This window comes from Cylas formicarius, unplaced genomic scaffold, assembly GCF_029955315.1.
Source record: "Cylas formicarius isolate icCylForm1 unplaced genomic scaffold, icCylForm1.1 PGA_scaffold_10__41_contigs__length_53128322, whole genome shotgun sequence".
NCBI classification, from domain to species: domain Eukaryota; kingdom Metazoa; phylum Arthropoda; class Insecta; order Coleoptera; family Brentidae; genus Cylas; species Cylas formicarius.
The window spans coordinates 18040439-18061738 of NW_026844214.1; the positions used below are offsets into that span (position 1 = coordinate 18040439).

General features: G+C 32.5%; 2 protein-coding genes across 6 annotated transcripts in view; one reads left to right on the forward strand and one right to left on the reverse strand.

Annotated features, from left to right (window-relative positions):
• The window catches only part of LOC132708330 (transient receptor potential cation channel trpm), a 43134-nt gene extending 36418 nt beyond the window's left edge, over nucleotides 1-6716 (reverse strand). For all 3 annotated transcript variants that reach the window (XM_060680600.1, XM_060680599.1, XM_060680598.1), the window contains exon 1: nucleotides 6645-6716. In XM_060680600.1, the coding sequence (XP_060536583.1) occupies nucleotides 6645-6701 (57 nt within the window). In that variant the 5' untranslated portion in view covers nucleotides 6702-6716. The remainder of the gene's footprint in view (nucleotides 1-6644) is intronic.
• The window catches only part of LOC132708333 (5-formyltetrahydrofolate cyclo-ligase), a 28778-nt gene that overhangs the window by 1625 nt on the left and 5853 nt on the right, over nucleotides 1-21300 (forward strand). Inside the window, exon 1 of one of the 3 annotated variants that reach the window (XM_060680602.1) lies at nucleotides 20055-20162. The exons of 1 other annotated variant lie outside the window; for it this stretch is intronic. In XM_060680602.1, coding sequence (XP_060536585.1) covers nucleotides 20144-20162 — 19 coding nt within the window. In that variant the 5' untranslated portion in view covers nucleotides 20055-20143. Of the gene's footprint in view, nucleotides 1-20054; nucleotides 20163-21148; nucleotides 21174-21300 lie in introns of those variants that run through there. One more of the 3 variants, XM_060680603.1, reaches the window with a different exon arrangement.

The following is a 21300-nucleotide window of genomic DNA, read 5'->3' on the forward strand; positions in this document are numbered from 1 at the left end:
TATGAGAGTCAAGACTCCCAAATTACATACACCCCCGCGGGAGTGGTGACATAGGTGCTCTAGCAGTGCTTAGAACAATGTTACGAAGAAAATGTTAAAAAATAATAATAACTAGTGAGCTACCAAGTATGTTTTAAATAATTACGTTAATTATCTCTTTTTATTAAACTAACACTACTACATTTGTACCAGGGATCATCGTGTATGTATTTTGTTCATAAAGTGGTAAATAGAGTAATTTTTCTCCCCAAATAACAAAAAAAAACGTAGGCAAAAGGAGGAAATAATAAGGAAATACAAGAATATGTTACAACTAATACTAAATACGTTTAATCTGCCAACCTGATTTCCTCAGTATCCAAAGTTCCTGATTTAGTTTAGAATATTTTAAATATTTTTCTAATAGCAAGGGATATTTCATTTCATTTAATTTAGTTGCGACTTAAAAATGTCCTATACAAAACCAACACCTCTCTATTACCTATGAATAGGTTTCTGTGTTAGACCATCTCAACAAGATCTATTGCGTCAATGGTCAATTCATCATAAGTCTTGTTTGTATAACCTATTCACAAATTTAAGAAACTGACTAAGTGGCTACGGTAATCAAATATTTATTTTTGCAAACTGAGCGAAGGCCCATATGTAATACTAAACTATTATAAGTAACACCACAGCCATCCATCTAATTAGGTGCTAAACTTCTAAACTGTGTGGGTGAAGAGAAAATCGCAATAAATTTTCGATGTTTCTAGCGAAGTTAAGGAAACAAAATTGCAACGACATTTTGGATTTTCTCTCCACCATATCTGCCTTCACCTACATTTAGTTTCGTGGTGTTTAGTTTATCCCGAGGTTTATTCCAATTTTTATCAACTTATATATCAATTACAAAATAGTATATTATGCAAGACGTTGATAAACTTCAGACACTTCAAACTAAGACTAAGATGGCATTCATCAAACTTGTTGCACCGATCGTGACCATCAGAATTGACAAATGTTAAAACACCATCACGGAAAATATAAGATAACTCTCAAACCGGTGACTAAAGTACCGGAAATTTGATATTTTAGAGTAAGGGAAGAGAAACATAACTTACATAAATGGACTCGACCACTAAAAGCAAATTTTGTAATTTTTCAATGACTAATAATTATGCTATCCATTGAATGATATGCGAAATCATATTCAAACTATCACGCAGACTAAGGAAGAATAGCCTGATGGACAGACAATAGAGCCTGAAACTATATACATCTCTAAAATCTCGTTGTAAGCAGATTTATGTGGCAGTTAATTAGGAATTTTAAACTTAGCCAGAGAATCCAGATCGAAACTTTGTAATTAATATCAAGTTTCAAGTGCTTGAATAGAACCTCCTTAGGCCTCAATGAACCAAAAAGTATTTTCTAAAGTTTCTAAAGAAATAAACTAAAATACTGTCCGTTCCGCCAGAAAATAGCCTTACGAAATATCTGCATAACTATGTCTTTAAGAACTCTTCTATAATGAAAAAAACACTTAAAAAAAACATATATCAAAAAGTTGTATTTGAGAATGTGAATTTGGACCACTCTGTATTGTAATTTATTGACACCGGCTTGGAATCAGATGAAGTCTAGTTGTAGTAAAGTGGCAATTCTATTTTACTGACCAACTTACGTAATGGAAATATATCTATCTATATTTATCTCGTTATGTCAAAAATTAGCCCAAAACCGTCCTACACATTTTTCGCAGCTTAAGGTTTTATTATAAGGTAACGGATATTTATATTATTTATAAAAAATTTTAGTTATTATAACAGTTCTTATAGTTTTATAAGAAAACGTTTGGCGTTAGATGTTTTGTAAGATTTCTAATAAATACAAAAAATATTTTAAGTTTTATAAGATTGTATCCAAAACGTTTTCGTTATTTTTATTTATAAAACCTTTAGTGTTCGCTACTTTAGTTTTTTTAAAAGGTTTTATAGCGTTCATAAAACCCGTATTATAAAATACTTACACTTGGGGTTTTATAACTTACTACGTAAAAATCCTTATAAAGCATCTCATAAATATTCTACAGCTACTATCAGACAAACTTTTTCATGTAGAAGGAGGCCGCTATATTTTTGAGGTTAAGATGTTTATAACTATTTTGGTAGATAGGTAAGAAAAATTAAAAGTAATAACAGCTTTTTTTGAAAGCGTGCTAAAATCCCTTGATAATATTTTGCGAAGTGCATCAGGCGATAAATCCAAAAAAAGTACACCAAAAACTAAAAAAAAATTATGCTTTCATCAAGGCAATATTATATTGGCAAATGTATCGCTGTTCTGCTAGGTTGTTCAAAGGTACTCACTTGTGGGGCACGACCTATTATCTTTCTTGGATTATTTAACTTTGGGCAGAGTTTCCGTCATTATATAAATTCTACGTTTTATTTCCGATCACATTTCGGCACTTAATTTAGGTTCTGGCGAATAAAACAGCACCCTGTTGAACTCCAGGCGCTTCGAACTATAGCCAAGTTCTTTGGTTTGGACATTTTTAAAAACCATATTTACAAATAAATAAACAACTAAAATGTGAGGTCATGACAAAATAATTGGCATTTGCGTAGCTAAACCAAACCAAAACTAATCCGAAAATCCTTGTCTCATATTTGTCGTTAAACTAATTATAAGGGTTAAATGTGAATATTATTATCAAAGAGGCGCAAATTTATTCCGGTTGGAAATTGTACTGGTTCAAAGACTGATTTAATTTTTCCCATTAAATTGGACTAGAAAAGAAAAGCAGCATCGACATGTTTGGTTTGAATTCTAATTTTGTATGGGGACGACATATTTCACGGTTTCTATCAGAATGTGTGACTTCTTTATTTTCTAAGCTACAAAAAGTGAACGCATATTAACTATACAGTATATTTATTATATAATATTTGACAATAATTTAAAAAATATTGTACAGGGAGTTTTAAACAATTATGATATATTATATATTTCAAAATACATTCAAAACTTATAACATGATTTATCCTTTATAGATTTTCGGTTAATTTTAGTTAGGAAAATAGAGTTACAAGTGTACAATATTTTTACAAATACAAATATACAAATATATTTGCCACGCAAACTACAGAAAAATAAATGTCATTTTGTAGATATACCGATTTAGTTAAATTAAAATAAAATTAATAATTAATAACGCATTATTTGAAATTATCACGTATAATTCAGCTGTAGATAAATTGAGATCAAAATAATTCTAATTATGCATTTTAAACTTCAATAATACCCAAACTACAGGAGCAAAATACTATGTGTATTTGTCATGAAGTTATTTTCATGAATTTCTATAACAAACCAGAAATATAAAAATTTTGCACTCATTTTTAAAATTAATTTAATCAATCAATTCAACCAATTCAATATAAAAATCAACTCTGTAGCTAAATAAATTAAAAAGTGACAGCGGTGGTTAATATCTAATCAATAACTATACTCTCCATTATTATTTGGTGCCGAACGGATTTGGTAACAATTGGATGTTTTCGGAAATAATTTTGACGTTTGTCAATTCTGACCGTCATGTCAGTGAATGTATTCATGTTGTATTGCAAAAATTTACCCAAAAACTAATGGTCGTAGGAAATAGACTGGTGACTCAAATGCCGTTTACCACACTTGTTGCGTAATGTACTATTTTCTATTCTCATCTCTAAAATACCCAATTATACACCGAGCTAGCCTGCGGAATTGGTGATTTTACGACGTCACGGGTTTGAGAGGAATCGGATGTTTTCGAAAATACTTGCCATGGCTTGAATTTTGACGTTTATCAATTATTGGATAATATACTATTTTTGAACAACGTTTTTAATCGATTCGTACTTTATATGTAATATGGAAAATATCGATTTTGCCTTGAAAAGTCGCATCATTAAAAGAAATAATTTTTTATACTGATGCCGTTTCTGTATAGTTATGATCATGGCTGAAGAACATTGCTGAAAGTGCAGTAGCGATATGGGTACCCAAAAGGTTATTCTGTTTCCTTTATATTAATAAATATAATTAAGAATTAATTCTTAACCAACATTGCTATAAATGGTTCTTTCTAAAAGTTGGTGCATGTCTATTTTAATTTGGACGAAAGGATCGAGTATTTTTTCGCTAAAAAATTGCAGGACAAACAAAAATATAATCTACATTTTTCTAAATGACTTCTAGTTAATTCCAAATCAATTAAAAATTATTTTTGCAGTTCAATAACGAAAGTCGTCTTGTTTTGGAACAATTTAATTCTCGCTTGTGGGATTAATAACCTCTGTCGACTCAATACAATTTTATTAATTACGTTCAGTTGTAGTGATTATAGAAAAATTGAGACAGAGTTCTAAACAGTAACCAGTAGTGTTCTAAATGTCTAAGTTTTTTGACTAACACAATATAAAAAATATCCGGTGGTTTGTTAAGTAGTAATATCTAAAGAATTTGGTGTTGTTATTGAATACTTCTTTCTCAAAGTAGTAGCAGTAGTAGTAGCAAAATAATTCGTGTTTTAGACGAACACGAAATACATTTTACCAAAAGCTGGATTATTCACTTGACTTTCATATGGTTAACAGTGGGGAGACGTTACATTTTATTAACAAACATTGTTACTCAGCCAGAATCGTTGAGTTAGTCAACAATTATTGATAAGTAGAACCAGAATCCACATGATAATCTTTATTACCTAATGATTGTGATTGTTTTTCATATAGCGAAATTCGTGAGATAAAGGTTTGTCAGATGCGATGCAAAAAGAAAATAGCCCGTATACGTCTAAAACCGCTACTTGATCGTGCTTAGATTTGTGAAAATTAACTCAAAATAACCAATTTTTATTAGTACAAAAATTGAGTAATTTATTATCATTATTTATTGTTTTGGAATTTACTTTTTACCAAAAAAATACTGCTATGGCAACCAAGTCTATGATGTTGGAGACTGGAAACACCCATATGTTAAGAACAGCTCAAAATTTCAAATTAATAATAGTAATTTATAGAAAAGCTCATAACCCTTATTTCTATAGAGATTATTGGCCGCGTTACAGTCGCCAATTTTTGTTCTCTCTGCAAGTTCTTGTTGTCATACATTGTGGGGTTTGACCAGAAAAAAAACTGCCTTTACAACCGACCCCGCATTTGTTTGCATGACCAGAAGGACCTCCCGGTTTGAAAAATTAAAATGACAATGAAACTTTGACCATTGTTTTCAGCTACGTATCGAACTATATTGTGATCCTATCATTGGAAATAAGCAAATTGCTTACCAACAAAGAAAATTACGATTTAAACACAAATATGTGTGATATATTTTATCCTCCCAATCCCGTGAAATTTCTGCTAGTAACAGAACGGAAATGGCGTCGGAAATAGCTTTTTACCTTTAAAGTGGGGTCAGCAATAGGGCAGGCTGAGTCAATATTTTTTGAGTCCGTTTCACTCTTCTCCATCGTTACAAAACGTTTTCAGGCCCACGTTTATATAAACTTTCTTTCATATTATTAGCTGAGAAATACGTCCCTAAGTCCCTAAGTGGGGACCATGTATAAACCACGCGCTGTATGAATACATAATTATCTCTATAATAATGAATGCAAAGTTGGGTGGGAAAACACAGTTTGCAACTTAGATATCAATTCTATTTTCGATAGAAGCTATAATGTTATTTAAAATATTTTGTATTTATGTCTATCTCTAACATTTGGATTTTTAAGTTATTTTTATTTTATTTATTTAAGTTTTTAGCTGCTTTTTTAGTTTAGACTCATCTGACTACGTTTATGTCTTTCTTTCATATGTTCGATACACATTCAATTTTTGGGGTTAAGTTGGGGATTTAATAATATTACTTTCTTCTGGCCCTAAAGAATTCGTGTTTACTGAGGTCATCACCGAGCTATTATTCAAAAGAACGTTCTTCTGAACAACGTTCTGTACAACCAGGCTTTACACTTTTTAGGCCGCAAAACAGGTGTTCGTATTTGCTCATGGGTTATTCCTTTTTTAGAGTGAAAAAAACAAAACTGTAAACGTCAATGTAACATCGAAAAAGTCACAATAGTAACAAATGTAACTTGGTGATTGGCACCGCGTGATACAGAAATTATTGTTATTCATTTTTTGTGACCTTATTTATTCTATATTATTTTGTTTTTTTTTTTACGTTTGCTTGCTTTCCTGTTAGTGATAGAAACTATTTTCGGTACTAGTGGTTTCACTGCTTGTAAGATCTAAATGGTGTTAATTAATATATTAAATGCTTACATATATTAAATATCAGTACTGTCACTACCAGCGAAATGTTTAATATACAGTTTCGTTCGACGCCACCCTACATGTTTTATTGCAGTGTGATTTTGCTCAAGTTCTGTTGGAGAGGAGTAAACGATTCATTTATCAAAATTATATTGTTGACACCATAGATCACATTCATTTTTCGAAACGAAAACCCATTTCAAGATTGAGTAACGTTAATCCAAAAAAATATTCAAAACGATTGTTTGTTTTATTTAACAAAGCTTCCACTATAATTGAAAAATATCTCTTAAGTCTGTCCCTCGATCAGGGTTAAATTAATAATAAAGTAAAAAATCTCACCGCTGCTCCATGCATCTGTGTTCCCTTCATGGTTGTTTGGATGAAATGTAATTTCATCGAACAGCACGGTTTCTAGCAGATTTGAGGTTCTGAAAAGGACATTATTCTATAAGCACATATTACAACGACAAATTGAACAAGGACGCTACCTGTTTGCTTTTAAATACTAAGCGAAACTAACCAAAAAACGGTAAATTTCGGCTTTCGGTAAAATTACCTACATTGACAAAAATTCATTATCAATGTTTCACACTCAAAACTTTATAATGTTATGTGTTACATAATGTCACATATTTTCTCTTTTTATGGTCTCCAAAAGTCCTTAACCATATTATTATTAATATTAATATAAATTAATTTTACAGTATTTACAGTATTTATCTTACCTAGATACCAAGGTTTAATAGATTTTCAAATACAATACATATATATACATATATATATATATATATATATATATATATATATATATATATATATATATATATATATATATATATATATATATATATATATATATATATATATATATATATATATATATATATATATATATATATATATATATATATATATATATATATATATATATATATATATATATATATATATATATATATATATATATATATATATATATATATATATATATATATATATATATATATACAAATAAAATATGAATTGCATCGCTCAAATTCTTATTGATACTTTTCCAATGCAAATAACAACTCATTGCTACGTCTTTTTGTTTTTGTTGTCAAAACTAACGAAAACTAAGCATCTAAATCAGCTTTGAAGATTTGGAAAACTTTTTGGTTGGCTCTTTCGGATCGAAACTATTTGTTAACATATATTGAAATAAAATTAAATAGTTATTATTTTAAATCTATATTATTCGCAAATTCTGCAAATTAATCGTTTAGATTCAGTTTATAGGTCGATGCCCCTTCGAAATTTTTACGCTAAATAGCGGGTAAGCGTTTTTATCGACATTAAATGTTGATTTTTAATTGAATAGAACAATAACGTAGCTATGCAAAAGCTACGATGTGGGGTCAGATTATTTCCAAGTTACCCCATCCCTAACATTTTTCGCTGTTCACATTTTCATCACAATATTCCTGGCAACTTTAGAGTATAAGTAAAATGCAATAACAAGAACACGAAATTTAAGTTTAAAACGGCCCTATATTGCACTGTACAAATCTGACAACACAGTCTGCAAAATATGTAATCCAGTCACGCACCGAAATTCAACAAAATATTCAGAGGAGAGACAATAACATTTACTCAGGATCAGAAGTGATTTTATTGGCCGATCGATCCCGAAAATGAGAATATACAATCTCGTTATAGCAACCAAGTCATTTTACAATGGCGTTTTTTAGTATATATTGCTTGCTTTCATTGTCAAGTAGAATTTTGCCTCAGAGAAAACTTTATAGTTCGATTGTGTTGATATTTATGGTCGAGGAATGTATTTGTCGCTAAATATTTTCACATAGGAAATCTGTGCTGTATGTATTAAAAATACGAGTCAAAATTAATTCTTCTAAGTGCAAAATCATCGCTACATTCTTCCGGCTACAACATTACCGCCATAATATTAGCACAACTTGCATTGGCATAAAGAATGTTTTGAAATGACTAGCGCATGCACATATTGAATGTCAACATTTTTTGATGTTTGCTTCAAAAGGGCCCGTATTATTACCAAATACATTTATACTTAGGTATTTGGTTAAAACCAGAATTTGATATCGTCTACTTTATTTTGAAAATCCACCTTAACAGATTTTAAATATTGTTTTCAACAAAAAAAATGTATCTTTCTTTATATGTAATTCATGGCTATAAACTAATATTTCAAATATTATTTCTCTATAACTTTGATCTGGATTTTGATTATTCACAGTCATCAAGTAAAAATTTTTTAGTTACAAAGCGAATGTTGGATTTTTTTTTGCACTTTTCCGCCAGAGTAATTTCAGAAGTCGCATTGTCGCTGAGGATCAATTGGTAACTATGGCTAAAATAACATTAATGATAGATTTTTTATCTTGAATGGCTGGTGATGAATGGGATTTCTCATAAAATAGTATACTATGGAACAAGTGTGGTAAACGGCATTTGAGTAAATTATAGATTTAATAATACTTATGATTTACTTACCTATAACTGTAAAGTACAAATTACTCAAGAAGATTTTTGGCTTGTATAATTTTTCTGCAACAAGTGTGGTAAACGGCATTTGAGGCACGAGTTTACTTAGCACCAGCAGAGCCCAGCGGAGCAAGTGCTTAATAAACGAGTGATTTAAAAAATTTACCAAATGTGTTAGATATTATACTTTTCTACGATCATTAGTTAAATTCTAAAGGACTAAATTCATCAAGTAATGTCTGACGTGACAACAGCGCCGTCAGAATTGAAATAAGTCAAAATTCAAGCCGAAAACACATGTGATAATATCCCGGCAACGTACGAAGTGGCCATAGACAACGAGGGAACACCAGAAAGTGTCGAATGTTTAAAAAAGATGGTAGCAAAGTCTCGAATGTTCAAAATGTCGAAAAGTTTGTGTAGGATCGCGTACGGCCGAAAGCGAGTGGTTTCGAAGGGAACACCATGAAGTGTCAAATGTTAAGTATCGAGAATCTCGAACGGCGTTCGGTCTCGTTTCGCCGAATCTCGGCGGGTTTCATTTCGGGCGGGCAAACAATAGTATGTCAAACAGAAAAGGACAAATAGCTGTTTCGTTTGAATGACGTGATTTTTATATTGAAATAGGGAGACTTTTTAATTTCACAGTCCGAATACAAATTAGCAAAATGTTGCTTGTTTTAAAGATACAGGACGTACATCGGGAGATTAATCCGCACAGGACACAAGAATTTCCATGCGTGCTATAAATTATTCTTTTCAGGAAAATATACGGAAATTTTATTAAAGGGCACTACAACCCGCATTCAAATGAATATTTTTTATTGACCCGTAAGTATCTTTTTGAATATTTTTCCGTCGTTATCGCCCCTTATTTATTACAGCCACCATCTAAAGTAAAAGTTGGCGTTTACCAAGTCAAATTTATCTAGATTTTATTATTGAAGACATTGACAACTTCAACTTTTAAAGAGACACCCTAAAGTATTTTTGTTTTTCTTTCCACCTGGAATCTAAAACTTACTTACCCTATACCGCATCAATTATGGATCACTCTGTATAGAATTTTTCAAAGAAACTTTCACAGGCTACTGTAATACTATTTACAAATCTTCTGGATTCCGTCTGCATTGGTTGTTTATAAATCAAACTAGCTGACGTTTCATCAATCATCCTGTTGGCTTCTTCAGAGCTTAACTGAAACTGATGACTGGCGAGTTTGATTAATAATTAAAAGCAAAATTTCAAAATTTCGGGGTGTTATAGATAGTTATCGATAAGCGAAAATTCATTTTTTAGCAAAATAGATGATTTGAACGAAACCGATTAGGATTTTTTTCAAAGAAACTTCCACAGGCTACTATAATACTGCGCCGGTTTTTGATGAGTCGAACTTGCTGACGTTTCGCCAAACATCCTGTTGACTTCTTCAGAGCTTGACTGAAAGTGGCTCGTATTTTACTCTGTACCTGCTTATATATTGTTTGAGGAGCTAAATAAGGGGCATAACACCGTTTCGGATGACTGATTCCCATATTGGTGACAGGTAGAGACTTGAGTTCGCGATTAAGATTGTTAGGTTATTTATAGATTTCCATAGACTCTCGGATTTTTTGTTGGTAGAAGAAGAAGAAGAAGAAGAAGAATGTTAGTTTTATCGAATAAAATTTTATGTCCGGTTTCATGAGTGTGTTCGGCAACAGCTGATGAGTTTATTTGTCTTAGTCGTAAGGCTCTTTCGTGTTCTTTGAGTCTAGTTGATATTTTTCGTCCGGTCTCTCCGCTTTATATCTTTAATGTGAAAATTATTAGAGAGAAGAGCAGAGGTAAGGTGTTTTAATTCTGTATCTATCTCAGCCCGAGTCACTGAACCCAGAATTAAAATTCTTCTAGCAACTAAAAATCCGGGAATCTATAGAAATCTATAAACAACCTAACAATCTTAACCACGACTCAGGTCTCTACCTGTCACCAATATGCTCCTCATTTAGCTCCGCCCTCCTCAAACAGTATATAAGCAGGTGCAGAGTAAAATACGAGCCACTTTCAGTCAAGCTCTGAAGAAGCCAACAGGATGATTGGCGAAACATCAGCAAGTTCGACTCAGCAAAAACCGAGCAGGAGGAATCCAGAAGTTTTGTAAAAAGTGAAACCGATTAGGTGCTGAATAGATTCACTGTACAACTTGTCCCAGGCAGTTTAGAGTGAACCTCGGAGTAACACACATTCATTTATCATATTTTATTGGAAACAATAATTGATCGTACGCAAAAGGCAACATTTTGCTAATTTATATTCGGATTATACCTATCTAGTATCGACTGTGAAATTGCAGTCTCCCTATTTCAATATAAAAATCACGTCATTCAAACTAAACAGCTATTTGTACTTTTATATTTGACATTCGACCGTTTGCTTCAAGTTCCCGCGCGAAACGAGACTCGCCGAACCTTTCCGAAACGAGACCGAATGCCGTTCAAAATTTTCGATACCTTGAACATTCGACACTTTGGTATCATCTCATTTTGAACATTCGACACTTTGTGGTGTTCCCGAACATTCGACCCTTTGCTACCGTCACGATAACGAAACTGACAAAATGACACGCTCGATCCATGTATAATTAGATATTTTACAGAAGGGGTATAGAGCATAAAACTGCAAGTATAATCGATATAACGGATCTAATTTAAACTCAACAACTGGGGTTTTATGAAACACCCGCGCATAATTGACATTTTTTCAAACTACCACATATCCTAACGTGTTGTACTTTGGTAAACTAACCAAAACTATCATAAACAGCTTTATCTCTATATATAACCTCATACTAATCGTTATTATAAGTAAATATTGCTTGATTTCTTGAATTGGCTTGCCCCATCCGCTTCGAATTCAGTGAAAATTCAATTAAACATTCATCATATGTTGAATTATTTAGAAGTTCGCACGTTTCGAGGTAGCAAAGGGGATAAGTATTAAGAATTGTGTTTTGCAATACTTTTTTATTTATCGATTGAATTACTTTGGAACCACGCAGTAAATTGGAATTGTTTTTTCCAGAAAATTGAGTTCGTTTATTTCTTGTTGTTTTTTAATTTACAAAATACTATAGCGTGCAAGAAGTTTTTAGTCACGAGTTTGGTTTGAAACAAACGGCGCGAAAAAGGAGCGAGTTTTTAAAAAACGCCGAGTGAAACGATCAACTTGTACCATCTTTGGGTAAATTTTTACAAAATAACACGAAGTATAGCGTAACAGTCAGAACTCACAAACGTCAAAATATTATGGCTAAAATCTGACTAAAAAAGAAAAATGTCCGAAGTGACTCGCAACCGGGCGTTTACTTTACATTTGAGATTTGTAAAGTCCTATTATGGTAACTTTTAAAAATTACTTTTGTACTGTACAGGTTGTCTCAAAGTGTTAAAAGTGTGAGAGTTGTATTTTTTCCGGTACATATATTTTAATAATAAGATAAAAAGAAACGACTTTTTTTTATTACTAAACTATATTCACCTAGTGGACGTTAATGTATTTTTTCTGTCTGTAAAATGCCGAATTACACACCGATCTAGCGTGCGCGAGGGGTCACTTTATCACTTCAGTTTCGTTTCCCACGGATCTGAGCCACTGCGGACATTTCCGAGATTTTACCGCACGGGTTTGGGAGCAATCGGATGTTTTCGGAGATATTTCCCACGCCTTGGATTGTGACGTTGGTCAATTCTGATGGCCATATCCGCGAATGTATTCGTGTTTTTCGAAAAGTACCCAAACACTAACGGTCGTAGAAAAAGTATTGTATGCAACACGTTCGGTAAACCTTTTAAGTCACTTGATTATTAAACACTCGCTCCCCTCGTGTCAAATAAACTCGTGAGTCAAATGTCGTTGTTGCATAATACACTATTAAAATAGTATTCGAAAACGCTTATGGAAATAAATTTCTGAGTTACAAAGCTAAAGTGACGGTTTTGCTTTAACAAATGGAAAATTTGGTTAATGAAAACTAAAAAATGTGTGTGCATTATTAAAAGTAACAGCAATTCCGATATTGCAACAGAAATTTTACGTCAGTTTCGTTACATACGACTCCGAGACAATTCGGGGTTGAATTTTGATATTTGTCAATACAAAAAGTAATATGGATTTTGCAGAAAATGTTGATAATATATGCGATACAGGTCTTTCTTAAGCTATTAAAGGGAAAAATCCACTAATCAACTTATTCTTATTAACAAATATAGAAATTTGCACAGAAGAGTTTAGTTGACGTTGGGGCCGTGATTACAGCACGTTGCTATTTTTATTTGCTTTATTTTTCAAGAAATCTTAATTAGTGACATAACCTAACAATAAAAGTGATAAACTAAAATTGTATTGTTTATAAAGAATTAAAATATAGAAGCTAATTTAATTTAAGTCCAATAAAAACTTTACAGTAAGTTTTTAATCTCATCTAATAAGTAAAATCGTATCGTACACTTTTAAACATTCAATTTAAGAAGTGCTATCTCGAATATGCTTAATGAGGTTAAAAATTCCATAATAAGGATGAGGACACTTTGTGACCACATTCTTCAGCCAAATGGTCATTCTGATATATCGGTAGTAACTAAAGCCATAACATAAATTTCAGCTAGGACATTAAACAGCATTGTAAAATCAGTTCCCTGTAGCTATCACGCAACAAAATTCAACAATTGGGCTTAACCTTTCTGCTGGAAATGATAGATTCAGACATAGAATTTTTAACAGTGTGACGTGTTCAAAGATAAACCGCGTGCCATTTTTTATTATAGGTTTAAGACAGTACAATAAAGTACGTACACATATTTCGGATGTATTAGCTGAAAACAGTTTTTTTTTATGTGGAATTTATCAGTTTCCAAATTCTGAGCATTTTTACCGAAGCTTCTTTAAGGAATCAATGTCGCATGATTTATCCCAATAGGTGGCATGAAATGACCTTAAATCTATTGATATACCCATTTCTCAGTATTCCCGAAATTTAAGTTAAATATTTTTTATTTATTGGTGTAGATTTTATTAACTATCCAGCAACACGACGTGTATGCTATAGTGCTAACTATGTAAAAGAAATAGAAGTAATTTCAGGGTGATTCAGGTTCGATTACTAGTTCGATTATTAATTCTAGAGTTGATTAATTGGAACTAATAGCTCGAGGTACCAATTACGGATAACATCCACTAATTAATCGTAAATTAAATTAAAGTACAGGTCCCAAAATTAAGACAATGTTTAGTTATTTCGATAACAAACCTACTAAAACAGAGTGGGTTTTTCTGATAATCATTAATAATAATTTATTTGTAAAAAAACCATTAATCTTTCTACTTCACAAAACGTCGATTAAATAGTGGTAAAACCGAAAATACCCAACTTTGTTTTAGGATTTTAACTTGTACATTGTGAAGATAACGATTCTCTTGAAAAAACAGGTTTGAATAATAAAACTGAATGAAAAATCTTGAAAGGAAGTACATTAAATTTGCTCTGATTTTATCACTAGATGGAGCATTGTAAACAATTTGTAATATAATTCAATAGGTTTATGTAGAAAGCGATCCGAACATTTTCAAATTAGATGCATACACCCTGGCAACGGTCAAATAGATGCCTGCCATTGTGATCATCTACTACGAAGTCTGTAAATTAAGCAATGAAACTGTCAACGTAGCGTTCTATCTGACAATAGTGGAGATGCTGAGCTTGAAGGGAAGGAAGAGGAACATGTGATCCACCTTCAGTACGGGTTTGAACTCGTATAAATCATTTGGTTGTCCGTAGCGATTTTTTTTGTGAAAGTTTTTTCTATTGTGTTCTGAAAATGAGCGACATACATTTTGAACAACGGCGTGCTATTAGGTTTTGCTTTAGAATTGGACATAGTGCAACAGACACTTTTGCTAATCCTCAGCTGCCTGTGGAGATAGTGTTTTGCCGAGAGTCCAGGTTTTTCGCTCATCAGTTTTTGCCCAATGAATTAGGGAAGAGCAAACTCTGCGCAAAAATTAACACTACAGGTGACGAGTCTTAGAAGTTTCAGTAAGAGCCAGAAACCAAGCGCCAGAGCATGGAGACTTCGATCTCTATAACGCAACGATGAGAAATTGTCCACAAAAAGTTTCTATCTCAAGGCCAACCAACAATTTTACCGGGATGTTCTTGAAAAACTTCGAAAAAGGTTCATTCGTGTAAGACCAAACAAACGAGTTTTCGTCCAGAAAAAAAAATCTTGTGGCTCCTCAGCCTGTATTCGCCTGACTTGAGTCTCTTCTTGAAGCTGAAAATCGCCTTATGGGATATAATTTTGGGATAGTCGAAAACATTCAAATGGTTGTAATGAATCAGCTGAAAGATATTCCAGTATCGCAGCTCCAACACTTCTATTAGGAGTGGAAGAATCTTCGCTGGCGCTGTGTGGGTTCAGAAGGAAGTTATTTTGAGTGTGACGATAGAAACATACCTCCGAACATATTTTTCTATTTTTAAATAAAAGGAAAATGCGATTTTAATTAAGAACTTAATCCATAAATTTGAACTACACCCATAAGGAAACAATAAGGAAACACTCCAGGAAACGCACTACTACCCAGATTTTTAGTGGAAGAAAACTAGTTCGTCTGGGTAAGAATAATACGATCAGAAAGCTTCAGTGACGAGGTAATCATTTGTTATTTTAGACCCCGGTTCGAGAAATGTAAGCAACAAGATGATACTTCATCATACTTAAAAACTTGCTTATCCTAGCTGTGACGCACTTAAAAATAAATTGCGTAAATGTTATTAGCACGCAATTATCAGTAAATTTTGCAAATATTTTTTCACAATGGGCGATGGTCGAGTGGGTAGTCAAAGATATGCAGCTAATCTCCATAAAAGACGAAATATATACACAAAAATGTAATGAGTTAGGTCAACTTTATGTCTATTTAATGCTAAGCTCATAGTTTTAGGTCTAGTTAAAATAACAAAGCAAGGCCGACTTACTAGCTTAAATTTTTCGAGATGTAGCGAGTCAACTTGTTCTGTTCTAGATAGAATCGCCCTTCCAAAATACCTCTAAAGCTTAATGTTTTTTTTTAGATGCGATTTTCAATAGTTACATATTCATAAAATTATGGGCTGAGAGTTGGTAAAGTTTTGTAAAATCCAAATTAATTGAGAGAATTGAACATTTTTTCTTAATTTTATTGTGTACACAATGAAATACTCGGCACCGCATCTCATCTAATGAAGGCCTACCACTCATCCTGCTACCAACTACACGTACTGTGTGCCTGAACTTGCTTGAGGCATCCAACGGTTCCCTATACATCGTTTCCGCTGAAAGAAACTAATAAAGTATTTTAACCTTTTTAAAAAGGGATTCGATGTCTTGCTCTAACTCTGACCCAATTTTCCGTAACCACTTGGACACAGCCTTTGAAAAATCGCATCGCTCGCCCAACATTCTAGATTATCATTTATATTTTCTACGCTCGCCGATTCTGATCTCATCTCTTTTTTTTAACTATTATTTGACACGGACTTTTGAAAGGCTATCCAGCAAGGTAGCATTTAGTTCCTGTTATACCAATACTTTTTTTACTACCACACAACACAATCCCGGAATTTCGCAAAGTTGATAAGGAAGCGTATGAGATTATAAAATGTTGCAAAAATGAAAACACGTCTTAAAAGTAGTAAAAGATAGACAAACAGGCCAGATTATCTGACTTTTTTAATAAAAGTGTAAGCTCGGAAATCACAGCGACAGTTTGCTTTTAACAAAACTTCTGGATTCCTCCTACATCGGTTTTTGCTTAGTCCAAATTGCTGACGTTTCGCCAACCATCCTGTTAACTTCTTCAGAGCTTGACTGAAACAGTTTCAGTCAAGCTCTGCTAGCTAGTTTATTATATAAGTTCCTTAACGAATGATATCTACTAGTGTGTTGTTCCAAACATGCACATATATTAAGCCAGCCTATTTGAAGGATTGACATTTGATTTTCTACGTGTACCGGAGTATAAACTGCATAAAAGTGTCTGATCAAAGTGCTTTTACTAAGATGGCTCAATAATAATCACTAATAATATCTAACATAGTAACAAACATTCGAGTAAGTAAAACAGGTAGAAAGAAGTGGGCGGGATGGGGAAATCAAGAAAGAAATAGAACAAGCGTCACGAATTATTTCAAAATATCACCCATTCTCTCGAAACCAATAAAAAACCCTGCAAGAGTTGATTGAGAAGGAACTCTACGAAAAGCGGCCAGTTATTCCTTGGGTGGACAATTAAATATTTCACCAAGGCAGGACTAACATACACAACTGAAGTTTCAGGTTTTGTTGAAAATTAATATGTCTGATTTAAATTCTCAAATCATTCCTTCACATATTTTTGAAAATGAATTTGTTCATTGCTGCAATCTCAAAACCTTGAATGATATGAAAATTATCTGCCCTAAAAAAATCAAACTGCCGGGAAATAATTAACACACCCATACATGTAATTATTTATAAATTATGAAGAGTTAATGGTCTAGTGCAAGTGTACTGGTTTACGCGGCAATTATCAACAAATATCAATTTATTATGAGTAAGGGTTTTACGTATTCGTTAACACCATAAAATCCCTTATTTTATAAATATAATTCTTATAATTCAACATGTCCTCGGCCAAACCAATCTGAACGTTCGGGTTATGGTAAATTTCATGGACACAGTAATTGTTCTAATTGTAATTTGAAGCGGATGGTGTGATAATTTTGTCCTTTTTATGAAAATAAATTAATTTTACATCCCTTTCAAATCCGGGTTCTTTCTGAATCATTCTTTACTTTGGAAATGATTACTCGAATTAAGGCAAAGTCGGAATCGGTGATTATAATAATATTGAAAAATTTAGGATACCTTTGATGCTTTCGCAATGACTTCCAAATGTATTTCGAAAAAAATGAATTTTCTGGTTTTCTATGTTATTTTATAACGACCTTTTTTAACTTAACTTAGGTTAGCTCCACCTTTTGTCGAAATCACATCCTAGAATATGTACTTTTTTTATTATTTATTATCATCATTGTTATTTTTTAATATTTTTTGTGCTTTTCTGATATTTTTTAAGTAAAGTACAACAATCTATTTCAATTTCTTCTACTCTTCTATATTATTATATATGTCGGTGTTAAATTCTCAAGTAATTCCTTCACATATTTTTAACCTTGTTCATTGCTGCAATCTCAAATTATGACTCTCTAAAATATTGCACCTACAAAAAACACGAAACTATTTTATAAAAAAAATATTTTTTTTAACCTTCTCCCTTGAAACCAAGTGGTTATGGGCGCTGTAAGAAGACTAGTTGTGGACAGCTTTGATTTAGTCTATACTTTGATTTCGCTAAGAAAGTCAGTAGTTTGCTGAATATCATAAACAAAGTGCATTATTATTATTATTATTATTATTATTCTACACAGGTAAATAAAATGCTTTGGAGGAAAAACTGAGATTTTTGATATTTCGTAAATTTAATATTGGTTGCGCAAAGTTTCGCAAACAAGTACAAGTAGGTTTTAGTTTGGTTAAGTGGGCGAAGTGCGCAATTCAAAGAATATAATTTCGGAGAGCATAAGACTCTCTTTTGTTAATAGGGGAGAAGCATCAAGTTTATCTCCTATAAAAAAGATAGAGAAAATTTTATTTTAAAAAATGTGCTCGCAATGTCGATTGGGTTGCACAAAATGTGCGTGTAAATTTCATATTGTTTACGGCGACATCGCATATATATGGGGGGTGGGTGGAAACGACGGAGCGGAGCCGCGAAAATCATATGTTGAAATGTCTGGAAATTTTCGAGTTAGTTTTTGTTTTTGTGGCGACCTTTTTAGCTAGCTGAATCGAAATATCACATGACATATCATTTTAATGAGAACTTAATTTAGAGTGTTCGTCCAAAACCAGACATATCAAAGCACTCAACCGACACGTGTGCGAAATCTACTCCCGTTGAGTTCGATTAGATATCCACAATTTTCGTCTATAAACAAAAACAAATCAATTGTCTTGATCGAGTAAGATAGGGTCACCCCCTCTCGATGTGACTATTGAAGATTTAGAAGAATTTACCAGATACGTATCGAAAATCGAACAACTTATCACGCAACCGGAAAGATAAAATAAATATATTCAATCTGTTTTTCAATACCAAATATTAAACTATTTTTTTGAGACGATCTGCATCAAATATAAAGTTCAATCGCATCAGGCAAGATGCGTTGTCCGGAGTATAGGTCGTCGCTGGTAATGAATGAAATAGTATTTAAGGATGAATTAAACATGTTTAGTTTGTGTTGATGAAACAATTTAGGTTATTTTGTGTGCGTGTCGTCAGCATACTGACAAATTATACTCCAGTTTTTTTAAAACTAAAAAGAGACAAAAATATAACAATAAACTAGAAGTATTGTCCACTGCCAAAAATAAAAAGTACCTATTGGGGTTACAGAAAGTCACCTTGTCCAAATTTCTATTTTGAATAAACACCACGTGCATACATTTCTAAAAAATGATAATGGAACATATTAACACAATAGTTTACATAGAATTTCTGCAAATAATTTAGCGCGATATGTATTATTTTGACGATATTAACTATGTGAAAAAAAATTAAATTCCCTGGTTTGGTCAAAGGGTTACAATTGGTTACAATAATAACTTTTTCTAATGTAAATTTTTAATTATAATGCCAATTTCAAAATTAACCTGTTTAATAACCATAATTTTTCAATGTTTATTGAGTCAGGACTACCTTAAAAACTAAAGGGCAGCGTTTAATTTACGTTCTTGGTGGAATGAGTTTTTGGGTAATAACAGTCAATTTAATGAAAAACAGGAATATTTGCACATTTTAAAAATACCCAATCCAATTTACTAGTTTCAAAAGTTTTGGAAATCAAAACTACAGTCTCAAACAATTTACCTGTTGTATACAAAATGAAAACAAAGCCTACATATCCATCGATCCTCCCCGCTCACACGAATCACAGCACGACCATACCAATCTACATCGAAATACGAACTGCAGGCATAAGTGACACGACCATGCCAGGCACAGTATTCGATAATCTTCACGGACGATAACACTTAAAATCTCCGTCAAAAGTTCGTGTCTCGATGTCCACAGAATATTTTTTGGAAATATCATTGACACAACCCTATTGGTCGAATTTCCAATTTCCTGTTTTATCTGTGGTTCGAATTAAGCATGGCGTCTCATAGAATATTCTGTTATGGTTGTTTCATTTTATTGCAGTCTGTATAATGGTTTTAACTAGTATGGGTGAGTATGTCTAATGGCTACCTGCCATTCTGGCTAACCTATTCTCTGGTTCTTTTCCAAAAAGTTCTATAGGGTTTCATTTAAGATTAAAGTAAAAATGTTCGGATTCGGATAATTCAGTTTTCAATAATTTTAGCACCCGTTTTAAAATCAGAACGATCTCTTAAAATTAGTCCGCATATTTTTCATAAATGGGTATTTCAGTTTTAAACACTTCCACTTATATCGACGTGTATGGTGGGTTGCCGATGAGTAGGTCAAGTTTCGTTGCTTTCACTATTATAGTTTCTTCGTAACAGCTATGTACAATTTGAAATTTGGAATGCTTACAATTTGACGTTGACGCAGGGCCGTATGCAGCAACATCTGATAAATATTTATTCCCGTGACAATTTCAAAACATTTTGTTAAATCTATTTTCGGTATCCACCTAATTAGGCGCTATCGGTCGGTTAGATCGTCTGACACTTTGTTAGATGAATTTTGACCTGTTAAAAGATTTATTACGCTGATAATAAGAAATTCTAATCATTCAATGGATGTCTTCATTCATTCATTGTAAAGTTGTTTTGTTTGAGCCCTTTTCTTATTTCTTTTATATAGTCTGGTTTGCTTTTATGCGCTTTTCTTGGAATTGGTTTTTTCAATAATGGATACAGCTAACATTCACTACTTGTTGAACAGTTCCAATTCAGATTCAAGCAGTAGCGAAGAAGCCCTACTAATAAGAATATCTAAAAATAATGTACAAGAACTTGCTCACATGTTGCAAAATTTTTTGGAGCCGACTGATAATTGTAACCAACAATTGTACAATTGTAAAAAATAAATCGAATTTTGATAGCGCTTCAATTCATCGCGATTGGATCATATCCTTTACATCCATGTCAGTTTAATGTATCTGAGTCAACAGTTTCTAGAGTTGTATCCAACGTTACTGGAAGTATTGCTGTATTGCAACCTGAGATCATTGCAATGCTTCGAAATTAAAAAAAGAAAAGATGGACAGCAGTAAGTTTTTATGACCTTGCTGGAGTTCGCAAATATTACATGTCTGTTATTTTTTTTTAATTAATTTTTTTAATATTTTGAATAACGATCATTTTGTAAAATTTCAAAATTCAAAACTAACAGTCGA